The following is a 25,809-nucleotide window of genomic DNA, read 5'->3' on the forward strand; positions in this document are numbered from 1 at the left end:
GACTGAGAACATCGCATGCTGGTTGGTGGTGACGTCACCGTATCTCTGCATAAAATTTTAAAGATATATTTCTTTATTTTTCTTACACTAACCAAGCTTCTTTTGTTCACGAGAACACGTTCATTTTGTCTAGATGTGAAGCCATACTGTAAAAATCTCTCAAACCCATAAACAATAATAATAACAACAAATATCTTAAGGACTATGATCTTATCTTGATTGATTTGTTGGTTTTATATACCTGTGTATCTTTTTCCTTTCGTTTTCATTTTCACCCCAAAATCAATATAAAAGGAAACTTTTGAATTGACAGGCTTAGTTAATTATCATGAAAATATCATTATAATCAGGCATTAATATCATTCTAAGATAAAAATCATGTCACAAGATAAAAAGACTTCTTCACGAATTTCTTCTTTATTTCTTTAGATTTTTATGGTGCAAGCCATGTTGAAAATATCGTATTTACAAATTGAACTTCTAAAAGCTTGTTTTACCCACCGAATAAAAAAGGTAATTGCGACTTTTGATCTCACAATTTCGTTTAAATCTCACAATTCAGACTTTTTCTCGTAGTTCTGACTTAATAACGTACAGTTTCTATCTCGCAATTCCGACTTTTTCTGGCAATTCGTACTTTTTTTCTCGCAATTCTGACTTTATAACTTGCAATAGAGAGTTTCTATCTCGCAATTCTGAGGGGGGAAAGTCGTAATTATGTTTTAAATTGTTTTATTCAGTGGCGAAAACAAGCTTCCACATGAACGCCAACACAAAATCGTATACGAGTGGGAAGCTCTGTGTGTGTGTGTGTGTGTGTGTGTGTGTGTGTGTGTGTCAGAGGTGGCGGAATACCACAATATTTATCGGTATTTAGCAGTGACATTGTCAGGCTTTTTTTATTTACAACTAAACAAGCTTTAGATTCCCTGGACAAAATATAACATCATTGTAATGTAACGATAATGTTTATTGTGGCTTCATAAATCAATAAAAACCGATAAAAAGCAAACACAACTGCTGCACATTCTTATACTTAATTTCTAGGAGCAGAGTTTAAAACCTTATTGTAGTTTTGAGTAGTTAATTTATTTTACTGTCTATGTTAATTACGTGGTGATGGTACACCGCCATCTTGCTTCGACGAAAGTGACGTGATGTCGGAAACACGACTCGACAATACGAACTTCCGAGATCGCTGAGCTGGAATTTGAGATTCACCTGAAGATTTCAGAGTTTGTTCCCTGTTTAAGATCCAATCTGAACATTTACTCTGGGAGCTTTACTGAGAACAGTTGATTTTCTCAAACATTAGTATGTCTGGAGGGAAGAGCGGGACAGAATGAAGAAGTGTTTTAAGACAAATAAATCTGGAACATTCTGGAGTATTCACACAGGTTCATGTTTCTAGCCTTGAGCAAATGAAAAGAATTAGATTTCATTCCTTTCCTTTGTATTAAACCTTGCTGTAACTCTGGTCCTCTAACTAACATGTATGAAGTTTTGATTATTTTTCTGCACACACACACGCACGCGCGCGCGCACACATGTAAACAGCGGTCTGTGATTCAGTGTCGCCGAGTCTCTCATCTCATTCGCTATCACACGCTTTTCGCGTAAATCTGACAGGGTTTCCCTCGTGAAAGCGGAAAAACAACCGCGACGTTAGCGGCGTTTTTCTGACAGATCGCGCCTCAGTGGAACTATGAGATTCATCGGTCCCCGGGAGAAAGAGCGGCGGCTGCCCGGCTCAGGCGAGCCCTCTCGGGTGTGAGAGCGAAATCGAGGCCGCTGGCGCTGAGGCCTATTGCGGCCGGTTTAATGTTTCACTCGACAATACAGGGCAGCGCTCCGGTAATGCTGTAAAAACTCCTAAAACATGAAAGACTGGGAGATTAACACAAATTATAGCTGGTTGATGGACTTTAAATGAGTTTCAGCCGATTTGTTGATTTGTAGAAATTCATGGAAGTGCACGAGTTTGAATTATTATTATTTATTAGATCATGATTTATGCAGTACTTACATCAAGTACTCATTTAACTTGAAGTATAGTATTTTTTTCTTTAAACGGTATGTCCATATTCTCCTTATTTTAAGAAGTTTATTTATTTTTAATCAAAATACAAACTAATCAACTGAAGTAATAAAACTTCCATCAATTTGCTATTTTGTTAACATTTATATTTATTATTTATTGAAATTAATTTTATGTCAGGGCCAAATGAAACATTTTCTGCATTATTTCCCCAAATCTATTTTTTCTGGATTCTCTTTTATTAATGATTACATTTTAATAATCTAAAAGCTTGTCTGATGGACTCACTTAATAACATTTCAATTTAATATTTATCAACAGGGCCTTTAGAAATCTATTTCCCCATACAAATTCTGTTATTTCTTTTCCACAAATTCTCTGTTTTTCATTTGAATCTTTTTCTGGGTTCCGTTTTAACGTTTTAACATCTTTCTTCACACAGTCTCCGTCAGGACCAGCAATGGCTTCTTCATGTGATGCCAGATTGACATTGATTGACAGATGATGCTGGAGGCACCTGTGCAGGTGAGCATCACGGCAGGAGAATGAAGCTTCATTCGGACCCGAGCGAGAGCACACACACGTGTGAGGACATGAACCTGAACCACCGTTTGACCTTGACCTCCTGCGCGCTGAAACCCGCGGGCCTGGAGGGGGCGGAGCTCCTGTGCAACGGGTCGTCTGACCAATCAGGGCTTGAGAATTTCACGGCACACTGTGATGAAAGTGACCCGGTGACCTCTGAAGACGACAGCAGGTCCAGTACGGTGGAAAACGGAGACGATCTCACGCCCGAGATCCAGCAGGCCTACAGAATATTTCAAAGCTTTCTTTCGGAGAAGCATAAATCCATAACGGCCCCGTTCTGGCATCCCGGATCCCAGAGCCCTGATGCAGACATGAGCTTCAGAAAGATGCGTGATAAATTTGTAAATCGCGAGTATGAATCCATCACTGCGTTCGTGGCCGATTTCAGACTGATGTTAGAGAACTGTTATCGCTCTCACGGAGTCGATCACTGGATCTCCAAACAGGCCCAGAAACTGGAGATTATTCTCGAACAAAAGTTGACCCTGTTGTCCAGGTAATAATAACAAGTCGCTGTTGAGATTCAGTCATGTGACTCAAGAACGAATTATGTTCAAGTTCGCTGCCGCTTAGAATGTAGTTTAACAGAATGGATTAGTTTCCAATTTTACAGTGAAATTAATTCTGGATGCAACAATGTACTTAACTAACAATTTCTGAAGCATTTACTTTAGAATCTCTACATTAAAAGTTACAGTAAGATGTTATTGTTTAGCTAACTGTGTTTTTTTTTTTTTATATGTACATTTCTGAAATGCATAACTTCGACAGTTTCCTCTGATAACAGATCACTCTAAATTGTAATATGGACTCATGCACTTTCTGTAAAGCTGCTTTGAAATTATGTGTATTGTGAAAAGCGCTATACAAATAAACATGAATTGAATTGAAGCTTTGAGATTCACTCATGTTTTCTTTCCCACACCAGGACGTTGCGTGAGAAAACCACGCTAGCCGTGACCTCCAGAGGTCGTTTCGGCACCGAGGATGAGAAAGCGTCGGTCGGCACGTCGTCCAGGCGGCGTTTGGTGCCACGAAACCTGGCGGCCATTACAGTGGGCGGCAGCGAGTCCATCATGGTGCAGGCGCTGAGACTGGAGGAGCTGCAGAAAGCCAAAGACCAGAAGAGGTGAACACACACATCATGGGGAAAACACTTTCATTTGAACATATAGATCCATAGGGAATCACTTTCATTTGAACATATAGATCCATAGGAAATCACTTTCATTTGAACATATAGATCCATAAGGAATCACTTTCATTTGAACATATAGATCCATAGGGAACCACTTTTATTTGAACATATAGATCCATAGGGAATCACTTTCATTTGAACATATAGATCCATAGGGAATCACTTTTATTTAAACATATAGATCCATAAGTAATCACTTTCATTTGAACATATAGATCCATAGGGAACCACTTTTATTTGAACATATAGATCCATAGGACATCACTTTTATTTGAACATATGGATCCATAAGGGATCACTTTCATTTGAACATTTAGATCCATAGGGAACCACTTTTATTTGAACATATAGATCCATAAGGAATCAGTTTCATTTGAACATATAGATCCATAGGTAATCACTTTCATTTGAACCTATATATCCATAGGGAATCACTTTCATTTGAGCATATAGATCCATAGGGAATCACTTTTATTTGAACATATAGATCCATAAGGAATCACTTTTATTTGAACGTATAGATCCTTAGGGAATCACTTTCATTTGAACATATAGATCCATAGGGAATCATTTTTTATTTGAACATATAGATCCATAGGGAACCACTTTCATTTGAACCTATATATCCATAGGGAATCACTTTCATTTGAGCATATAGATCCATAGGGAATCACTTTTATTTGAACATATAGATCCATAAGGAATCACTTTTATTTGAACGTATAGATCCTTAGGGAATCACTTTCATTTGAACATATAGATCCATAGGGAATCATTTTTTATTTGAACATATAGATCCATAGGGAACCACTTTTATTTGAACATAGAGATCCATAAGGAATCACTTTCATTTGAACATATAGATCCATAGGGAATTACTTTCATTTGAACCTATAGATCCATAGGGAATCACTTTCATTTGAACCTATAGATCCATAGGGAATCACTTTCATTTGAACATATAGATCCATAGGAAACCACTTTTATTTGAACATATAGATCCATAAGGAATCACTTTTATTTGAACGTATAGATCCTTAGGGAATCACTTTCATTTGAACATATAGATCCATAGGGAATCATTTTTTATTTGAACATATAGTCCATAGGAAACCACTTTCTGAATAATTTGTGGTTTGACTGTATATTTATCAAAATACAATACTCAACACTCATACATAACGACACATTTCATCCTCTGTTGGAACGAAAGTGTCTAACTTCTGTCAACCTCATCAATAAGCAAGGAAAAAAATAAAGCAATTTTTATAAATAAAAACATTTTTTTTCTCCCAGCCCCAGTAAATTTGTTATTATATTTCAGTCATAATTTCTTCAAGTTAAGCCATACTTGTATTTCGTCAGTTTGCATTTTGCACAGAATTCCTGAATCCCGTAACCGTTGACCTTTGACCTCTAGGCAGCGTGAGCTGGAGCGTAAAGAAGCAGAGGAGGCGTCAGTGAAGGATCTGGAGGATTGGGAGAGTTCACTGCTCGCACTGGCGGAACCGTGGGCCGTCCGGACCATGTGGGAGCTTCCCGCCATCGGCCACTTCTTGTGTCTGGCTCAGAAAGCGCTCAACCTCCCCGAGATCGTCTTCTACGAGCTGGAGCGCTGCTTGCTAATGCCGCGCTGTAGCTCGTTCCTAGCTAAGGTCATGACCTCTCTGCTCCTTCACCCGAATAAAAGAGCGAACGCCCACCGCCGCCCGCCGTTGCCGTACAGGAAGTGGGAGGCGGAGCTCCGGCGGCGGGTTCAGGACTGGTACCGTTCGCTCGCGAGGGCCGAGGACCAAACGGCTCGTGCCGAACTCCTAGGACTTTCCCATCAGTTCTTCTGGACGCTAGGAGACGCGAGTCCACTAGAGGAGACGGCGTTCCACATGCTCACGTTTAAACAGCGCGTGTGGCTCCTCAAGGGCCTGTGCGATCACGTGTACGAGACGCAGAAGGACGTTCAGGTCGCGGTTCTCGCGCAGCCGATCCACGAGTGCCGCGAGTCCATCCTGGGCTACGACGCGCAGGAGAACGCGTACATACACTTCCCTCACTTCTGCGGCGCCGACCTGCGGATCTACCGCCAGAGTCCGTGTGTCGCGATGGAGTTTCCTCTTCCGCTGTTACGCGTCAAGAGATCGCAGGAGGAACCGGAGGGGTCAGAGGTCAAGCTGGAAACACGTGAGTTTTATTGTTGCTATTGTTCGTTTGTTTTTTTATTTAAATCATAAAAGTGGTCTCATTAGATTCAGGGCGGCATGTGGCATATCGTTATATAATGCATTGGCATATCATTACAAAACTCAGTATGTTTCTTCGGCACCATGCCCTGAGGGTACTCAAAGTTTCCCCTTGTGGTCAAAATTTGTAATCAAAATTATATTATAAGCAATATATCTCATTACAACGCAATTTATTTATAGGTTGTGAACCTTTTTTCTTAAAATAGTTGTTTCTTTATTTACTAATGTTTGCAGTTGGTCTGCTGCTAGCTTCGTTGTTTGATTCTGTTGTGCTCGTCCCCGATGATTGCTGCTTGCAGCTATATTTATTATTAATTTTATTTAATTACTTAGTCATGGTAGTTAAGCTCATTTAATTTAGAATTTGCGTTTGAAGTGAAGCTTGAAGAACGATCCGCGTCTGTCCGCAGATGTGATGAAGGAGCTGAAGGCATGGAAGGAAGATTCGCTCGTCGACAGGGAGGATCCGGATCAGAAATGTTCCTCGAGCTTCTTCTCATGGTCGCTGGACTCTGGAAGCGTTCGAGGAGCGTTCACCGAGGAGGAGCGGTTGAAAGAAGAGGACGAGGACGAGTGCGAGCTGAGCTTCGGAGTGGGAGAGAGCCGATATAAGGGAGTTGCACCCGCTCTGAATAGTCACAGTAGTCCTGAAAAAGATGCGAATCACATGACCTGTGAGGACCAATCACAACGCCAGAAGAAGAGACAGAAGAAGAAAGACTTGAAGAAACCCAAACTGAGCTTGAAGAAGCGAACGGGTAAAAGCAGCGTGACGAGAGCGGCTACAGCCGTGAAGAAGAAAGACCGGAGGAAAAGACGGAAACCGGGTGAATAATACACACTTTCACTTCATGTTGACTAAATGAAACGGTAACACTGTACTATAAGGTTCATTAGTTGACTTACCTTAGTTAACATGAGCTAAGAATGAACAATACTTCTACAGCATTTATTAATCTTAGTTAATATTGATTTCAACATTTACTAATATGTCATGACGTAGAAATAGCGTAATGACGTAGAAATAGCGTGATGACGTAGAAATAGCGTGATGGCGTAGAAATAGCGTGATGGCGTTGAAATAGCGTGATGGCGTAGAAATAGCGTGATGGCGTAGAAATAGCGTGATGGCGTAGAAATAGCGTAATGGCGTAGAAATAGCGTGATGGCGTTGAAATAGCGTAATGACGTTGAAATAGCGTGATGGCGTAGAAATAGCGTAATGGCGTAGAAATAGCGTGATGGCGTAGAAATAGCGTGATGGCGTTGAAATAGCGTAATGACGTTGAAATAGCGTGATGGCGTTGAAATAGCGTAATGACGTTGAAATAGCGTGATGGCGTAGAAATAGCGTGATGGCGTTGAAATAGCGTGATGGCGTTGAAATAGCGTGATGGCGTTGAAATAGCGTGATGGCGTTGAAATAGCGTGATGGCGTAGAAATAGCGTGATGGCGTAGAAATAGCGTAATGGCGTAGAAATAGCGTGATGGCGTAGAAATAGCGTGATGGCGTTTAAATAGCGTAATGACGTTGAAATAGCGTGATGGCGTAGAAATAGCGTGATGGCGTTGAAATAGCGTAATGACGTTGAAATAGCGTGATGGCGTAGAAATAGCGTGATGGCGTAGAAATAGCGTGATGGCGTTGAAATAGCGTGTTGGCGTTGAAATAGCGTGATGGCGTTGAAATAGCGTGATGGCGTTCAAATAGCGTGATGGCGTTGAAATAGCGTGATGGCGTAGAAATAGCGTAATGGCGTAGAAATAGCGTGATGGCGTAGAAATAGCGTGATGGCGTAGAAATAGCGTGATGGCGTAGAAATAGCGTGATGGCGTTGAAATAGCATAATGACGTTGAAATAGCGTGATGGCGTAGAAATAGCGTGATGGCGTAGAAATAGCGTAATGTAGAAATAGCGTAATGACGTTGAAATAGCGTGATGGCGTAGAAATAGCGTAATGGCGTAGAAATAGCGTAATGGCGTAGAAATAGCGTGATGGCGTAGAAATAGCTTGATGTAGAAATAGCGTTATGACGTTGAAATAGCGTGATGACGTAGAAATAGCGTGATGGCGTAGAAATAGCGTAATGTAGAAATAGCGTAATGTAGAAATAGCGTGATGACGTTGAAATAGCGTAATGGCTAGGGCTGGGTACCGAGTTCGGTACTTTTTAGGTACCGACCGAATTGCCTCGATACTACCGAGTATCGAAACATGTCTTGTTTTTCGGTACCAAATTTCGGTACCTAAGTGGTTAATCTCGTCAACGTCAGTGAAACAATAAGCATTCAGTATGATTGGCTGTGGCGGAAAAACACTAGTTTACGCGGCTGCCCAGAGACGCGGCTCGTCGCACGTGAGGCTGTAGTGTGTGTTAGAAGCGCACAGAATACACTTGAGAGTAATGGTGTGTTCACACCGAACGCGAATAGAGCGTCAAATACGCGTATATCGCGTCTAGTCAGACGCTTAAATCTTCCGCTCGAGTTCAAATTTTTCAACTTGCGCAGAAGACGTTCGCGGCAAACGCATAATTCGCGACGCCCGCGAATGATGCGTCTATTCACGTCTTTGCATTGACTTTGTATGTAATCTACTCGCACAAATAATTAAATTCGCTTTCGGTGTGAACAAGCCATTAGTAAACACTTGTTCATTAATAAATAATTAAAATATCTCCTTGCTATTGTTTCCACATCCATAATTATTAGGCTACTTTTGCCAGTGCTTTGCGGCAAGCTTCACGTGCTGAGCGCGAGGCAAATATCCCGCCCCCCAGTAGCCTATATTTAATTTAATTCACATTTATTTGTATAGCATTTTTCACAATAGATATCGTTTCAAAGCAGCTTTACAGAAAATGCATGTGTCTAAATTACAATTTAGAGTGATCTGTTATCAGAGGTGACAGTGTAATGCATTTCAATTAATTTTCATTCAGTTTCATTGTTAAACAATGCATTAAGGCAGAAACAATGAGCTCATTGAAGTAAAGAGTATGTTGTTAAATGATTAGGAAACATAGAAAACTTTAGCATTGGTGCTTTTTTACAAACTCAAAATATGAGTGTAAAAAAGTAAACAAACTGAAAAAGAAAAAAAATTAGGTAATGTTATATTGTTAAAACTGGTTACATAAAATTGGTATCGGAAAAAGTATCGTTCAGGAACCGGTATCGAAGTCAAGGTATCGGTATCGGTATCGAACATTTTGTTACGATACCCAGCCCTAGTAATGGCGTAGAAATAGCTTGATGTAGAAATAGCATAATGTAGAAATAGCTTGACGTAGAAATAGCGTAATGACGTAGAAATATCGCAATCGTAACCCGATCACATGTTCAGCGCTCATGTAAACACTACATTCAGATTCATCAATCGTAACAAAAGTTGTGCATGTGAACAAATAGTCTAGACTGGATCTCGATCACACATTCGGTTGATTTTACAGGAGCCTTGTAAGTGCTTTTCTTGATTTTACTTTTTGTCTTGTGTGAGTTTTGTCTTGTGTTGTCTTGTGTGAGTTTTGTCTTGTGTGAGTTTTGTCTTGTGTGAGTTTTGTCATGTGTGAGTTTTGTCTTGTGTTTTGTCATGTGTGAGTTTTGTCTTGTGTGAGTTTTGTCTTGTGTGAGTTTTGTCTTGTGTGAGTTTTGTCATGCGTGAGTTTTGTCTTGCGTGAGTTTTGTCTTGCGTGAGTTTTGTCTTGCGTGAGTTTTGTCTTGCGTGAGTTTTGTCTTGCGTGAGTTTTGTCTTGTGTGAGTTTTGTCTTGCGTGAGTTTTGTCTTGCGTGAGTTTTGTCTTGTGTGAGTTTTGTCTTGTGTGAGTTTTGTCTTGTGTGATTTTTGTCTTGCGTGAGTTTTGTCTTGCGTGAGGCGTGAGTTTTGTCTTGCGTGAGTTTTGTCTTGTGTGAGTTTTGTCTTGTGTGAGTTTTGTCATGTGTGAGTTTTGTCTTGCGTGAGTTTTGTCTTGCGTGAGTTTTGTCTTGCGTGAGTTTTGTCTTGCGTGAGTTTTGTCTTGCGTGAGTTTTGTCTTGCGTGAGTTTTGTCTTGCGGGAGTTTTGTCTTGTGTGAGTTTTGTCTTGCGTGAGTTTTGTCTTGTGTGAGTTTTGTCTTGCGTGAGTTTTGTCTTGTGTGAGTTTTGTCTTGTGTGAGTTTTGTCTTGTGTGAGTTTTGTCTTGCGTGAGTTTTGTCTTGCGTGAGGCGTGAGTTTTGTCTTGCATGAGTTTTGTCTTGCGTGAGTTTTGTCTTGCGTGAGTTTTGTCTTGCGTGAGTTTTGTCTTGTGTGAGTTTTGTCTTGTGTGAGTTTTGTCTTGTGTGAGTTTTGTCTTGTGTGAGTTTTGTTTGTCTTGTGTGAGTTTTGTCTTGTGTGAGTTTTGTCTTGTGTGAGTTTTGTCTTGCGTGAGTTTTGTCTTGTGTGAGTTTTGTCTTGTGTGAGTTTTGTCTTGCGTGAGTTTTGTCTTGCGTGAGTTTTGTCTTGTGTGAGTTTTGTCTTGCGTGAGTTTTGTCTTGTGTGAGTTTTGTCTTGTGTGAGTTTTGTCTTGTGTGAGTTTTGTCTTGTGTGAGTTTTGTCTTGTGTGAGTTTTGTCTTGCGTGAGTTTTGTCTTGCGTGAGGCGTGAGTTTTGTCTTGCATGAGTTTTGTCTTGCGTGAGTTTTGTCTTGCGTGAGTTTTGTCTTGTGTGAGTTTTGTCTTGTGTGAGTTTTGTCTTGTGTGAGTTTTGTCTTGTGTGAGTTTTGTTTGTCTTGTGTGAGTTTTGTCTTGTGTGAGTTTTGTCTTGTGTGAGTTTTGTCTTGCGTGAGTTTTGTCTTGTGTGAGTTTTGTCTTGTGTGAGTTTTGTCTTGTGTGAGTTTTGTCTTGTGTGAGTTTTGTCTGTCTTGTGTGAGTTTTGTCTGTCTTGTGTGAGTTTTGTCTTGTGTGAGTTTTGTCTTGTGTGAGTTTTGTCTTGCGTGAGTTTTGTCTTGCGTGAGTTTTGTCTTGCGTGAGTTTTGTCTTGTGTGAGTTTTGTCTTGTGTGAGTTTTGTCTTGTGTGAGTTTTGTCTTGTGTGAGTTTTGTTTGTCTTGTGTGATTTTTGTCTTGTGTGAGTTTTGTCTTGTGTGAGTTTTGTCTTGTGTGAGTTTTGTCTTGTGTGAGTTTTGTCTTGTGTGAGTTTTGTTTGTCTTGTGTGAGTTTTGTTTGTCTTGTGTGAGTTTTGTCTTGTGTGAGTTTTGTCTTGTGTGAGTTTTGTCTTGAGTGAGTTTTGTCTTGTGTGAGTTTTGTCTTGAGTGAGTTTTGTCTTGAGTGAGTTTTGTCTTGCGTGAGTTTTGTCTTGCGTGAGTTTTGTCTTGAGTGAGTTTTGTCTTGTGTGAGTTTTGTCTTGTGTGAGTTTTGTCTTGTGTGAGTTTTGTCTTGAGTGAGTTTTGTCTTGTGTGAGTTTTGTCTTGTGTGAGTTTTGTCTTGTGTGAGTTTTGTCTTGTGTGAGTTTTGTCTTGTGTGAGTTTTGTCTTGTGTGAGTTTTGTCTTGTGTGAGTTTTGTCTTGAGTGAGTTTTGTCTTGTGTGAGTTTTGTCTTGTGTGAGTTTTGTCTTGTGTGAGTTTTGTCATGTGTGAGTTTTGTCTTGCGTGAGTTTTGTCTTGTGTGAGTTTTGTCTTGTGTGAGTTTTGTCTTGTGTGAGTTTTGTCTTGAGTGAGTTTTGTCTTGTGTGAGTTTTGTCTTGAGTGAGTTTTGTCTTGTGTGAGTTTTGTCTTGCGTGAGTTTTGTCTTGCGTGAGTTTTGTCTTGTGTGAGTTTTGTCTTGTGTGAGTTTTGTCTTGCGTGAGTTTTGTCTTGCGTGAGTTTTGTCTTGCGTGAGTTTTGTCTTGCGTGAGTTTTGTCTTGCGTGAGTTTTGTCTTGCGTGAGTTTTGTCTTGCGTGAGTTTTGTCTTGCGTGAGTTTTGTCTTGCGTGAGTTTTGTCTTGCGTGAGTTTTGTCTTGTGTGAGTTTTGTCTTGAGTGAGTTTTGTCTTGTGTGAGTTTTGTCTTGTGTGAGTTTTGTCTTGCGTGAGTTTTGTCTTGCGTGAGTTTTGTCTTGCGTGAGTTTTGTCTTGCGTGAGTTTTGTCTTGCGTGAGTTTTGTCTTGTGTGAGTTTTGTCTTGTGTGAGTTTTGTCTTGAGTGAGTTTTGTCTTGTGTGAGTTTTGTCTTGTGTGAGTTTTGTCTTGTGTGAGTTTTGTCTTGTGTGAGTTTTGTCTTGTGTGAGTTTTGTTTGTCTTGAGTGAGTTTTGTCTTGTGTGAGTTTTGTCTTGTGTGAGTTTTATCTTGAGTGAGTTTTGTCTTGAGTGAGTTTTGTCTTGTGTGAGTTTTGTCTTGTGTGAGTTTTGTCTTGTGTGAGTTTTGTCTTGTGTGAGTTTTGTCTTGTGTGAGTTTTGTCTTGTGTGAGTTTTGTCTTGTGTGAGTTTTGTCTTGTGTGAGTTTTGTTTGTCTTGTGTGAGTTTTGTCTTGTGTGAGTTTTGTCTTGTGTGAGTTTTGTCTTGTGTGAGTTTTGTTTGTCTTGTGTGAGTTTTGTCTTGTGTGAGTTTTGTCTTGTGTGAGTTTTGTCTTGTGTGAGTTTTGTCTTGTGTGAGTTTTGTTTGTCTTGTGTGAGTTTTGTCTTGTGTGAGTTTTGTCTTGTGTGAGTTTTGTCTTGTGTGGTTATCTGTGAGAGTCTGTGCCGCTGTCTCGTCCAGGCGTCTGGAGGAGAGAGTGATCTCTCGATGGGATTTAATGGTTAAATAAAGGATAAATAAGTAAACGCAGTGTTTCTCCGTCATCAGGGAACAGGGTTGATGGGAAACTTTTGAGGAGACCAACGGGATCTGCTCTTCTCCAATCAGGACCCTCGTTTCAGGTCAGCTGACACACACACACACTGCACATAATCTCACCCTTTACGGGAAAACACTCACGATATATGAATATGAAAATCTTTATTTCAAACTAATAAAATAATATATTCCTCATTTGTGAGTCACTTTGGATAAAAAAATGTCTGCTAAATGAATGAAAGTAAATGCAAAACTTTCTTTATGTGTTTTATATGTCTTTAAAATGTTTTGAAAATGCTATTTTTGAAGAATAGTTAGTGCATCTTAAAACATGTTTGATGTTGATTCTGATCTCGATTCAATAGAGGGCGGCAGATATTCACTTTAGTAGAATTTATTACAATGCATTTAAACATGCTAGAAATTTTTTTTTGCCAGAAATGAATACCTTTTCATCAAGGATGCATCAAATTGGTCAAAAATAATGTTACAAAAGATTCTATTTCAAATAAGTTCTGCTCTTTTGAACTTTATATTTATCTAAGAATCCTGAAAAATAAAATATTTCACAATTTCCACAAAAATATGAACTGATAATAATTATAAATGTTTCTTGAGCATCAGATCATCATATTAGAGTGATTTCTGAAGGATCATGTGACACTGAAGACTGGAGTAATGATGCTGAACATTCAGCTTTGATCACAGGAATAAATTACACTTCACTGTATATTCACATAGACAACAGATGATTTACACTGGAGTAATATTACACTGTTTACTGTGTTTCTGATGTAATAAACGCAGCCTGTGAGAGCAGAAGAGACTCAGGAACATCAGAGATCTCTCCGCCCCCGTGAGTGTGTGTGTGTGTATGAAGTGCTGCTTCTTCTTGTTGTTCCTGTAGTTGATCTGCTCCAGTCTGGATGATCTCCGAGTCCTGATCAGCAAAACACAAGATCAGCTACAACAACTGAATGGCGGCAAAAAGAGATCTGTTAGTAAGAGAGGGAACACACACACACTCAAACAGACACACACACACACTCACACTCACGCACACTCTCAAACACACACACACACTCTCAAACACACATACACACTCTCAAACACACACACACACACTCAGACACACACACACACACACACTCTCAAACTGACACACAATCACACTCACACACGCTCTCAAACAGACACACACTCTCACACACACTCTCAAACAGACACTCACACACACTCTCAAACAGACACACACTCTCAAACAGACACTCACACATGCTCTCAAATAGACACACACTCACACACACTCTCAAACAGACACTCACACACGCTCTCAAACAGACACACACACACTCTCAAACAGACACTCACACACACTCTCAAACAGACACTCACACACACTCTCAAACAGACACTCACACACACTCTCAAACAGACACACACTCTCAAACAGACACTCACACATGCTCTCAAACAGACACTCACACACACTCTCAAACAGACACACACTCTCAAACAGACACTCACACACACTCTCAAACAGACACTCACACACACTCTCAAACAGACACTCACACACACTCTCAAACAGACACTCACACACACTCTCAAACAGACACTCACACACACTCTCAAACAGACACACTCTCAAACAGACACTCACACACACTCTCAAACAGACAGACTCTCAAACAGACACTCACACACACTCTCAAACAGACACTCACACACTCTCAAACAGACACACACACACGCTCTCAAACAGACACACACTCTCAAACAGACACTCACACGCTCTCAAACAGACACTCACACACACTCTCAAACAGACACTCACACACGCTCTCAAACAGACACACACTCTCACACACACTCTCAAACAGACACACACACACGCTCTCAAACAGACACTCACACACTCTCTCAAACAGACACTCACACACACTCTCAAACAGACACTCACACACACTCTCAAACAGACACTCACACACACTCTCAAACAGACACTCACACACACTCTCAAACAGACACTCACACACACTCTCAAACAGACACTCACACACACTCTCAAACAGACACTCACACATGCTCTCAAATAGACACACACTCTCAAACAGACACTCACACACACGCTCTCAAACAGACACTCACACACACTCTCAAACAGACACTCACACACGCTCTCAAACAGACACACACACACACTCTCAAACAGACACTCACACACGCTCTCAAACAGACACACACTCTCACACACACTCTCAAACAGACACTCACACACGCTCTCAAACAGACACTCACACACACTCTCAAACAGACACTCACACACACTCTCAAACAGACACTCACACACACTCTCAAACAGACACTCACACACACTCTCAAACAGACACGCACACACACTCTCAAACAGACACTCACACACACTCTCAAACAGACACTCACACACACTCTCAAACAGACACTCACACACACTCTCAAACAGACACTCACACACACTCTCAAACAGACACTCACACACGCTCTCAAACAGACACTCACACACGCTCTCAAACAGACACTCACACACACTCTCAAACAGACACACACTCTCACACACACTCTCAAACAGACACTCACACACACTCTCAAACAGACACTCACACACACTCTCAAACAGACACGCACACACACTCTCAAACAGACACTCACACACACTCTCAAACAGACACTCACACACACTCTCAAACAGACACTCACACACACTCTCAAACAGACACTCACACACACTCTCAAACAGACACTCACACACACTCTCAAACAGACACTCACACACACTCTCAAACAGACACTCACACACTCTCAAACAGACACTCACACAAACTCTCAAACAGACACTCACACATGCTCTCAAACAGACACTCACACACACTCTCAAACAGACACTCACACACACTCTCAAACAGACACACACTCTCACACACACTCTCAAACAGACACTCACACACACTCTCAAACAGACACTCACACACACTCTCAAACAGACACGCACACACACTCTCAAACAGACACTCACACACACTCTCAAACAGACACTCACACACACTCTCAAACAGACACTCACACACACTCTCAAACAGACACTCACACACACTCTCAAACAGACACTCACACACACTCTCAAACAGACACTCACACACACTCTCAAACAGACACTCACACACACTCTCAAACAGACACTCACACACACTCTCAAACAGACACTCACACACACTCTCAAACAGACACTCACACACACTCTCAAACAGACACTCACACACACTCTCAAACAGACACTCACACACACTCTCAAACAGACACTCACACACACTCTCAAACAGACACTCACACAAACTCTCAAACAGACACTCACACACGCTCTCAAACAGACACTCACACACACTCTCAAACAGACACACACTCTCACACACACTCTCAAACAGACACACACACACACTCACACACACTCTCAAACAGACACACACACACGCTCTCAAACAGACACTCACACACACTCTCAAACAGACACTCACACACACTCTCAAACAGACACTCACACACACTCTCAAACAGACACTCACACACACTCTCAAACAGACACTCACACACACTCTCAAACAGACACGCACACACACTCTCAAACAGACACTCACACACACTCTCAAACAGACACACACACACTCTCAAACAGACACTCACACAAACTCTCAAACAGACACTCACACACACTCTCAAACAGACACTCACACACACTCTCAAACAGACACTCACACACACTCTCAAACAGACACACACACACGCTCTCAAACAGACACACACTCTCAAACAGACACTCACACATGCTCTCAAACAGACACACACTCTCAAACAGACACTCACACACACTCTCAAACAGACACACACACACACTCTCAAACAGACACACACACACACTCTCAAACAGACACTCACACACACTCTCAAACAGACACACACTCTCAAACAGACACTCACACATGCTCTCAAACAGACACACACTCTCAAACAGACACTCACACACACTCTCAAACAGACACACACACACGCTCTCAAACAGACACTCACACACGCTCTCAAACAGACACTCACACACACTCTCAAACAGACACTCACACACGCTCTCAAACAGACACACACTCTCAAACAGACACACACTCTCAAACAGACACTCACACACACTCTCAAACAGACACACACTCTCAAACAGACACTCACACACGCTCTCAAACAGACACTCACACACACTCTCAAACAGACACTCACACACACTCTCAAACAGACACTCACACACACTCTCAAACAGACACTCACACACACTCTCAAACAGACACGCACACACACTCTCAAACAGACACTCACACACACTCTCAAACAGACACTCACACACACTCTCAAACAGACACTCACACACACTCTCAAACAGACACTCACACACACTCTCAAACAGACACTCACACAAACTCTCAAACAGACACTCACACACGCTCTCAAACAGACACTCACACACACTCTCAAACAGACACACACTCTCACACACACTCTCAAACAGACACACACACACACTCACACACACTCTCAAACAGACACACACACACGCTCTCAAACAGACACTCACACACACTCTCAAACAGACACTCACACACACTCTCAAACAGACACTCACACACACTCTCAAACAGACACTCACACACACTCTCAAACAGACACTCACACACACTCTCAAACAGACACTCACACACACTCTCAAACAGACACTCACACACACTCTCAAACAGACACACACACACTCTCAAACAGACACTCACACAAACTCTCAAACAGACACTCACACACACTCTCAAACAGACACTCACACACACTCTCAAACAGACACTCACACACACTCTCAAACAGACACACACACACGCTCTCAAACAGACACACACTCTCAAACAGACACTCACACATGCTCTCAAACAGACACACACTCTCAAACAGACACTCACACACACTCTCAAACAGACACACACACACACTCTCAAACAGACACACACACACACTCTCAAACAGACACTCACACACACTCTCAAACAGACACACACTCTCAAACAGACACTCACACATGCTCTCAAACAGACACACACTCTCAAACAGACACTCACACACACTCTCAAACAGACACACACACACGCTCTCAAACAGACACTCACACACACTCTCAAACAGACACTCACACACACTCTCAAACAGACACTCACACACGCTCTCAAACAGACACACACTCTCAAACAGACACACACTCTCAAACAGACACTCACACACACTCTCAAACAGACACACACTCTCAAACAGACACACACTCTCAAACAGACACTCACACACGCTCTCAAACAGACACTCACACACACTCTCAAACAGACACACACACACACGCTCTCAAACAGACACACACTCTCAAATAGACACTCACACATGCTCTCAAACAGACACACACTCTCAAACAGACACTCACACACACTCTCAAACAGACACACACACACGCTCTCAAACAGACACTCACACACACTCTCAAACAGACACTCACACACACTCTCAAACAGACACTCACACACGCTCTCAAACAGACACACACTCTCAAACAGACACACACTCTCAAACAGACACTCACACACACTCTCAAACAGACACACACTCTCAAACAGACACACACTCTCAAACAGACACACACACACGCTCTCAAACAGACACACACTCTCAAACAGACACTCACACATGCTCTCAAACAGACACACACTCTCAAACAGACACTCACACACACTCTCAAACAGACACACACACACACTCTCAAACAGACACACACACACACTCTCAAACAGACACTCACACACACTCTCAAACAGACACACACTCTCAAACAGACACTCACACATGCTCTCAAACAGACACACACTCTCAAACAGACACTCACACACACTCTCAAACAGACACACACACACGCTCTCAAACAGACACTCACACACACTCTCAAACAGACACTCACACACACTCTCAAACAGACACTCACACACGCTCTCAAACAGACACACACTCTCAAACAGACACACACTCTCAAACAGACACTCACACACACTCTCAAACAGACACACACTCTCAAACAGACACACACTCTCAAACAGACACTCACACACGCTCTCAAACAGACACTCACACACACTCTCAAACAGACACACACACACACGCTCTCAAACAGACACACACTCTCAAATAGACACTCACACATGCTCTCAAATAGACACACACTCTCAAACAGACACTCACACACACTCTCAAACAGACACTCACACACGCTCTCAAACAGACACACACTCTCAAACAGACACTCACACACACACTCTCAAACAGACACACACACACACTCACACACACTCTCAAACAGACACTCACACACACTCTCAAACAGACACACACACACACACACTCTCAAACAGACACACACACTTACACAGTCACACTCACTCACACACACACACACACACACACACTCACAGACACACACACACTTACACAGTCACACTCACTCTCACACACACACACTCACACACACACACTCACAGACACACAAACACACTCACAGACACAAACACACACACACTCAAACACGCTCACACAAACACACACACAAATACTCTCAAACACACTCACAAATACACACACACACACACATTCTCTCACACACTCCCATATACTCGCACACACACACTCCCTCACTCACATAAACACTCTCTCTCTCACACACACACTCTCAATCACTCACTCACACACACACACACACTCTCAAACTCATTCTCTCCCACACACACATATATACTCACACATACTCTCACACACACACGCTCTCTCTGTCTCTCTCCCACACATACACACACTCACACACACTCTCACACACACACTCTCAAACTCATTCTCTCACACACACACATATATACTCACACATACTCTCACACGCTCTCTCACATACTCTCACACACACACGCTCTCTCTCTCTCTCTCCCACACATACACACACTCACACACACTCTCACACACACACTCTCAAACTCATTCTCTCCCACACACACACATATATACTCACACATACTCTCACACGCTCTCTCACACACACACACACACACACACACACACACACACTCTCTCTCTCTCTCCCACACATACACACACTCACACACACTCTCTCATACACACATTCACACATTCACGCATTCTCTCACACATACACACTTTTAATGTGAAATTATATGAATTTGTCATTTCCCAAACCCAGAGCAACTGTAGAGACTTGTAAACGTGTGTGTGTGTGTGTTCCAGGACCGACGGCCGAACAGAAGAGCCGCTGTGAAGGAGTTACACGTCACACTAATCCGGCTGCTAAACGAGCTGTTGCCATGGGAACCCAAACTCGTCAAGGCCTTCCAGAGGAACAGGTCCGCGTCTCTAGTGTCGGTCCGGTTCTGTGAACGCCACTGCTCTGACACACACACACACGTTCATGAATATAGATGGGACATTTTCAGTCTGTGCAATCATATCGAGCCACTATGGAGAATCCTGACATTCTGCACTCTTGTGTTATTCTGGCGAACAGCATTAGCACTAGCATTAGCACTGACAAGCTTTCACTGAATTCATTCACAACACAACTGATAACACACACAACACGGATATACACACGAGAAACAGATACACATACATGAGGAATAATAATAGAATAAAATAAATAGAACTATATACATAATGTCAGAGATAGATGATTTACAGTCTATTGAAATAAAGATAACTAAGGCATCTATAAAACTAAAAAGAAAACCGATTTAAAAAGGGAAACGAGACACTCTTGGGAAAAAGCGAGAGTTTTCCATTGCACTGCGCTGACACACTTCACTGCGTGCTCTCCCTCCTCCTGGAGGCGATGAGTTCCCGGTAACAGCTCTGTGAAGTCATCCCTGTCCTTGTCCTCAACAGAGCACGCTTGAAAAAGGAGTGTGACGACTTCAGGAAACACCCCGAATATGAGCAGTTCACCAGAGAGCGCGTGGAGACGTGTGTGTGTCGAGACGGCTCGCTCTCCGCAGAGGATGGGGGAGCTGTGGAGGACCACTCTGAGGGAGCCGGTGAGCCACGCTCATTTAACCATTGCATAGACTTTTCTAGCTGTAGTGAGTGTGTAATGTTGCTGAGTTACGACTCAAAGCTAAAAGCAAAGGGAGAGATTCGCTTTTACAGAAAACGCTTTTTAAGGACTACAACACACGGCTGGTAGAACTACACGAGCTTCTTCCCGGGTTAGTGACATCACTAACCCTAACATTTACATAAACCCCGCCCCCCGGAACACGATTTATAGATTATCATGACAGAATATGCTGAGATAGTTAACTCCACATCAGCTAAATAAATTAAATTCATCAACTAACCTCAGAGATGTCCTGTTGCTCTACATGTTGTCACTTCTTCTCGAGTCTCTCCATCTTTGTGCGACTCCAGTTTAAACATAAAAGGCTAAAAGTTTTTGAAATGTTCAGTGCGTGCGTGTGTGTGAGGTAATCGGAGCTGCTAACACACACACACACACAAGCTCTTGAAGCTCCGCCCCCTGTGCCGGGAGCAGCGGCTCATTTGCATTTAAAGGGACAGACACACAGAAACGGTGTGTTTTTGCTCACCCTCAAAAAGTGACAATTTTAACATGCTATAGAAAAGGATCTGTGGGGTATTTTGAGCTGAAACTTCACACACACTCTGGGGACATCAGAGACTTATTTTACATCTTGTGAAAAGGCCATTAAGGGACTTGAATTTGACTTTTTGAAATGTAAGTCCTGGAAACGCCTTGAGAACAGCCATATTTATGAAGAAGTGCTTGAAAAGTGCTTGAATCATTGAAAGACAATATATGGGGAATCTTACTGATAAAACAATCTTTTCACACAAAATTAAAGCTGCAGTCCGTCTGATATAGAGGCATTTCTCACGGCTATGAGTGTGATAATGCTCATATGAATATCCAAGTATGTGATACAGCTTTTATTCTTCAGGTCATTCATATATTCATGAGGGAAAAATCAGTTTGAATAAGGAAAGCGATATCTCTGTCATAGTGTCCTTTCAATGGTTAAAGTTACCAGTCACTGCATGTGTTGCACTTTATTTGTGCCTTTTTGTTTTATTAGCTTATTTTTATTTATCTATTTACCTTTTTTTTATTTAAAATATCATGAAGGATATTGTTTGATAAATGAGATCTCTGATTATAGTCCTTAAAAAAAAAGAAAAAAAAGTAGTGCTTAAAAAGTCCTGGAATTTCATTTTACAGTGTCTGTACGAACCCTGGATATTTGTTTGGACTGATCCATGTTTTCTTTTTGCAGAGAGTGTAAATCATCTAGGAAATCACGAATCAAGATGCCAAGTTGACAGACCTGAAATTGTCATGCAGTCGTCAGATTCTGGACCCTTCACACGCAGCTCAAGACGTCGCCAGAGCGGTGCAATCAGCGATGAGCTGAGCCTGTGCAAAAGAGGCAAAGCAGACCCAGAGAGCTCTTTAACACCCGAAGTTAATGTGCAAGCTGCATCCAGGGAACAAGCAACAGGGATCCCACGAGTGTTAGCGTTGCCTCAGCCTTTAAGTAGCTTTCAGGGTTCTTGCAAACCCATCCAGGCACTTCTGGCCAAGAGTGTTGGAAACAAAGTGACCTTAATAAGTCATCCTAAAGCAGCAGTGATGGCTCAGATTCTGCGGGATAATCACAAGACTTCTGTAGCTCTGCCGCCTATCCGATTATCAACTGCCTGTTCGCCAACTGAACCTGGAACAACTTCGACAACTGAAAGCACTGATCAAGTGGTGTACAAGACGGCGGGTGGCGTTGGGCTTCTCAGGAAAGGAATCACTTCTGCGCAGACAATATCAGATCAAAAATCAATGCAACAAGTTGTTATACTGCCTTCAAATCTACTGATTCAAAGCACTGAGAATAAGGCGTCTACATCGCTCCCTAAGACCGCAACGTTCTTGTCCAACGTTTCAGGCTTCACCATACCGGAAACCAGGGTTCCTGTTCAGCAAGTGGCACCATTAAAAGACACCAGCACTGCCAGAACACCATCTGCTGTAGTTACTCCCAATTTAAGGACTTTAAAGAGCGTTTCTGGAGGTTCTGCCATGCCTAAAAAGACTCCTGAGCCAAAGGTGGTCGTAAATAAATCAGCTAGTAGTGGTCCGACCAGACCTGACGCTAACCAGGAGCTCCGGACAGTGTGCATTAGAGACTCGCAGTCTATCCTAGTCACGACGAGAGGAGGGAACACCGGGGTGGTAAAGGTTCAGACGTCTGAGAGTGGAACGGGGGCATTGCCTCCAAGTCCTGTTTTTACCATATCTCCACAACTCCAAGCCTTTCTCGTGTCGAAGTCTTCCACGTCCACTACACAAGCGGTTTCGGCCACCGTTTCTGCTGATTCTTTACTTGGAGTCACTCCTCAGTCACTCTCGAAGAGAGTCAGCTCATCGACTTTCGTGCCCGGAACTGTCCCTCAATCAACCCTGAATCAGAATAGCAATGATTTGGCCAAAACTAAATCTGCACTCCTGTCCACGAGCAAAGACAGCCACAGCGTCCGTATATCTGCTAAAGACATCCAAGGCTTTCAGGAGAATACAGTCTCCGAATGTGGAACGAAACCCCTACAAAAAAGGCCTCTACCAGGAAGCCGAACTGCTTTCCAAAAGGTTTTCCTCGTCTCGCCTTCACCGAATATCCCTTCGCCAGCATCAAAGGTCAGCGCTACTACAGCAACCTGTACTTTGCCAGGATCAAGAGTCATGTTTATAACTAACTCAGCACTTAATATTCAAAATGAGGCGTCATCTTCAGACGTCAACATATCCTCTACTAGTACACCAGCGTTGAAGGTCATTCCCAAGTTGGGGACAACTTTATCCTGCACTTCTTCTGGCACAAGCATCCAGAGCATCGGTGTCCCAGGGTTGATGTCAAGAATACTCGGTACAAACAAGAATATGCCGTCAGCAACCGAAGCCTCTGTGAAAACTACACCTGTGATCGTCTCCAGAGTTCCTGCGACATCATCAACTTCAAGCGGACTTCAGAAAGTACCTGGGACTGTTGATGGGAAAACGCTCACGTTTTCAACGCTAGGCACCGGCCACATGGCTTCTTCCGCACTTTTATCAGTTGTAAAACCGGATGTACCTTCATCAATTTCAACATTAAATGCTCTGCACTGTAAACCGACTATATCTTCCTCTTCTTCAGGAAGCCTTATTAACAAACACACTACGTTACCAGTTGATGTGAACACTGACAAGACACCAATGATCACATCCCTTTGCACTTCACGCTCACTGGTCAAAACAACTTCTTCTGGAGTATCCAGTCCTCTTGCATTGAGTTCATTGAGTCCAGTGGTCATGACCTCTGGGCTACGACCTCCGACCTCTACCGCCAAGAGTGTCCAGGAGAAAATAGTGATTAATACCACTGCCCCACTTGCCCCTGGAACTCAACTCCTGATCAATAACACCAGATTTGTTGTACCTTCTCAAGGCCTTGCACCCGGCAGCCATGTTCTGCTCATCAACTCTTGTCCTGGAGGATTGCAAGGCTTCAGTTCTGCTTCCCCTGTTCCTCGAGGTCCAAACACTTCAACCCCTGTTACCGTTCCTTCAGTTGTGCAAGGTATGAGATTGGTAACACCAGTCAGGCTACCCTCACCAAAAGTTGGACTTTCAGATCGAGTCAATCAACAACTGAGCACAAGAACGCCAATGAGTGTGTCTGGTCTCTCACAAGCTCTACGCTCTGGTGTATCATCAGACATTGTGAGACTACCAATCTTTCAAACCCCAGTTACACCATCACAAGGTGTCAAAGAAACCTCTCCTCTTCAAGGAGGTTTACTAAGCACAACTTCTCCGATGCTCTTGCAAGGAAGACCATCCCAAAACCAAGTGGTACCCCCAATAAAAACTTCAATTGCACATCATTCACCAATGGTAACCGTTCCACCCATTAACAGCACGATATCACGGATGCAGAAACTTCCAGTTGCAATGGTTCCACCAATCGGTGGTGCAACCACTCCTATTGCAAGTGTTCCTCCGTATATGAACTCCGTGATAATGACACCTATCAGACCTGGGACAATCGGAAAACCTGCTATTTCACCCCATCCACTACAAGGTCAAAACATGGTTCCCAGCCCTAGCAAACTGCTGTTGAGTCCAGATGGTGCCATTTTAAATATAGTTCAAGCTTCAAGCATACAAGTGTTGGCAAAGCCAGTGGTTAGTTCCTCCTCGAGTAGTGTTACTGTGCCTACTTTAAACACAAATGATCCAATGAGAAAACCAGATGCATCGGAGAGATTGAATCACTGAGATCACTCTGGAGGTCTTCTGTTGTTTCCCGTTGTGATTATGGAGGATGCTTTTCTTACTTAGTATTTTTGTCTTGTTTCCAGGCCAAATATCTAGAAATTCTTGAATTAAGAAGCATTTACTAGATGAGTAAAATGCCATAAGATATTATGTCTTGTTTTCTGGGCAAATAAATAAAAATTAAGAGAGTTGTCTGCCAAATAAAAAGAAAGATAATCTTGTTTCTGTTTGAATTAAAGGGATACTCCACCCATAAATGAAATTCTGTCATCATTTACTCACCCTCAAGTTGTTGCAAACCTGTGTGAGTTTCTTTCTTCTGCTGAACACAAAGGAAGATAGTTCCAATCGTTCTTCAAAATATCTTCCTTTGTGTTCAGCAGAAGAAAGAAACTCACACAGGTTTGCAACAACTTGAGGGTGAGTAAAGATGACAGAATTTTCATTTTTGGGTGGAGTATCCCTTTAAGATTATTTTTCTTACCCCATTGACAGATAATTTTGGTTGTTTTA

General features: G+C 42.3%; 1 protein-coding gene across 1 annotated transcript; it reads left to right on the forward strand.

The window, feature by feature from the left end:
• Positions 1–1,562: 1,562 nt before the first annotated feature.
• On the forward strand, positions 1,563–25,487 carry LOC130088042 (uncharacterized protein KIAA2026-like). The gene is made up of 10 exons (XM_056254639.1): positions 1,563–1,854; positions 2,481–3,122; positions 3,555–3,755; positions 5,245–6,002; positions 6,475–6,891; positions 12,831–12,904; positions 13,729–13,818; positions 20,202–20,317; positions 20,856–21,004; positions 22,148–25,487. The coding sequence occupies exons 2-10, from the start codon at positions 2,584–2,586 to the stop codon at positions 25,294–25,296; spliced, it is 5,493 nt and encodes a 1,830-aa protein (XP_056110614.1). The 5' UTR covers positions 1,563–1,854; positions 2,481–2,583; the 3' UTR covers positions 25,297–25,487.
• The last annotated feature ends 322 nt before the right edge of the window (positions 25,488–25,809 follow it).

This window comes from Rhinichthys klamathensis, unplaced genomic scaffold, assembly GCF_029890125.1.
Source record: "Rhinichthys klamathensis goyatoka isolate OS25496 unplaced genomic scaffold, OSU_Roscu_1.1 h1tg000113l_1, whole genome shotgun sequence".
Classification (NCBI taxonomy): Eukaryota; Metazoa; Chordata; class Actinopteri; order Cypriniformes; family Leuciscidae; genus Rhinichthys; species Rhinichthys klamathensis.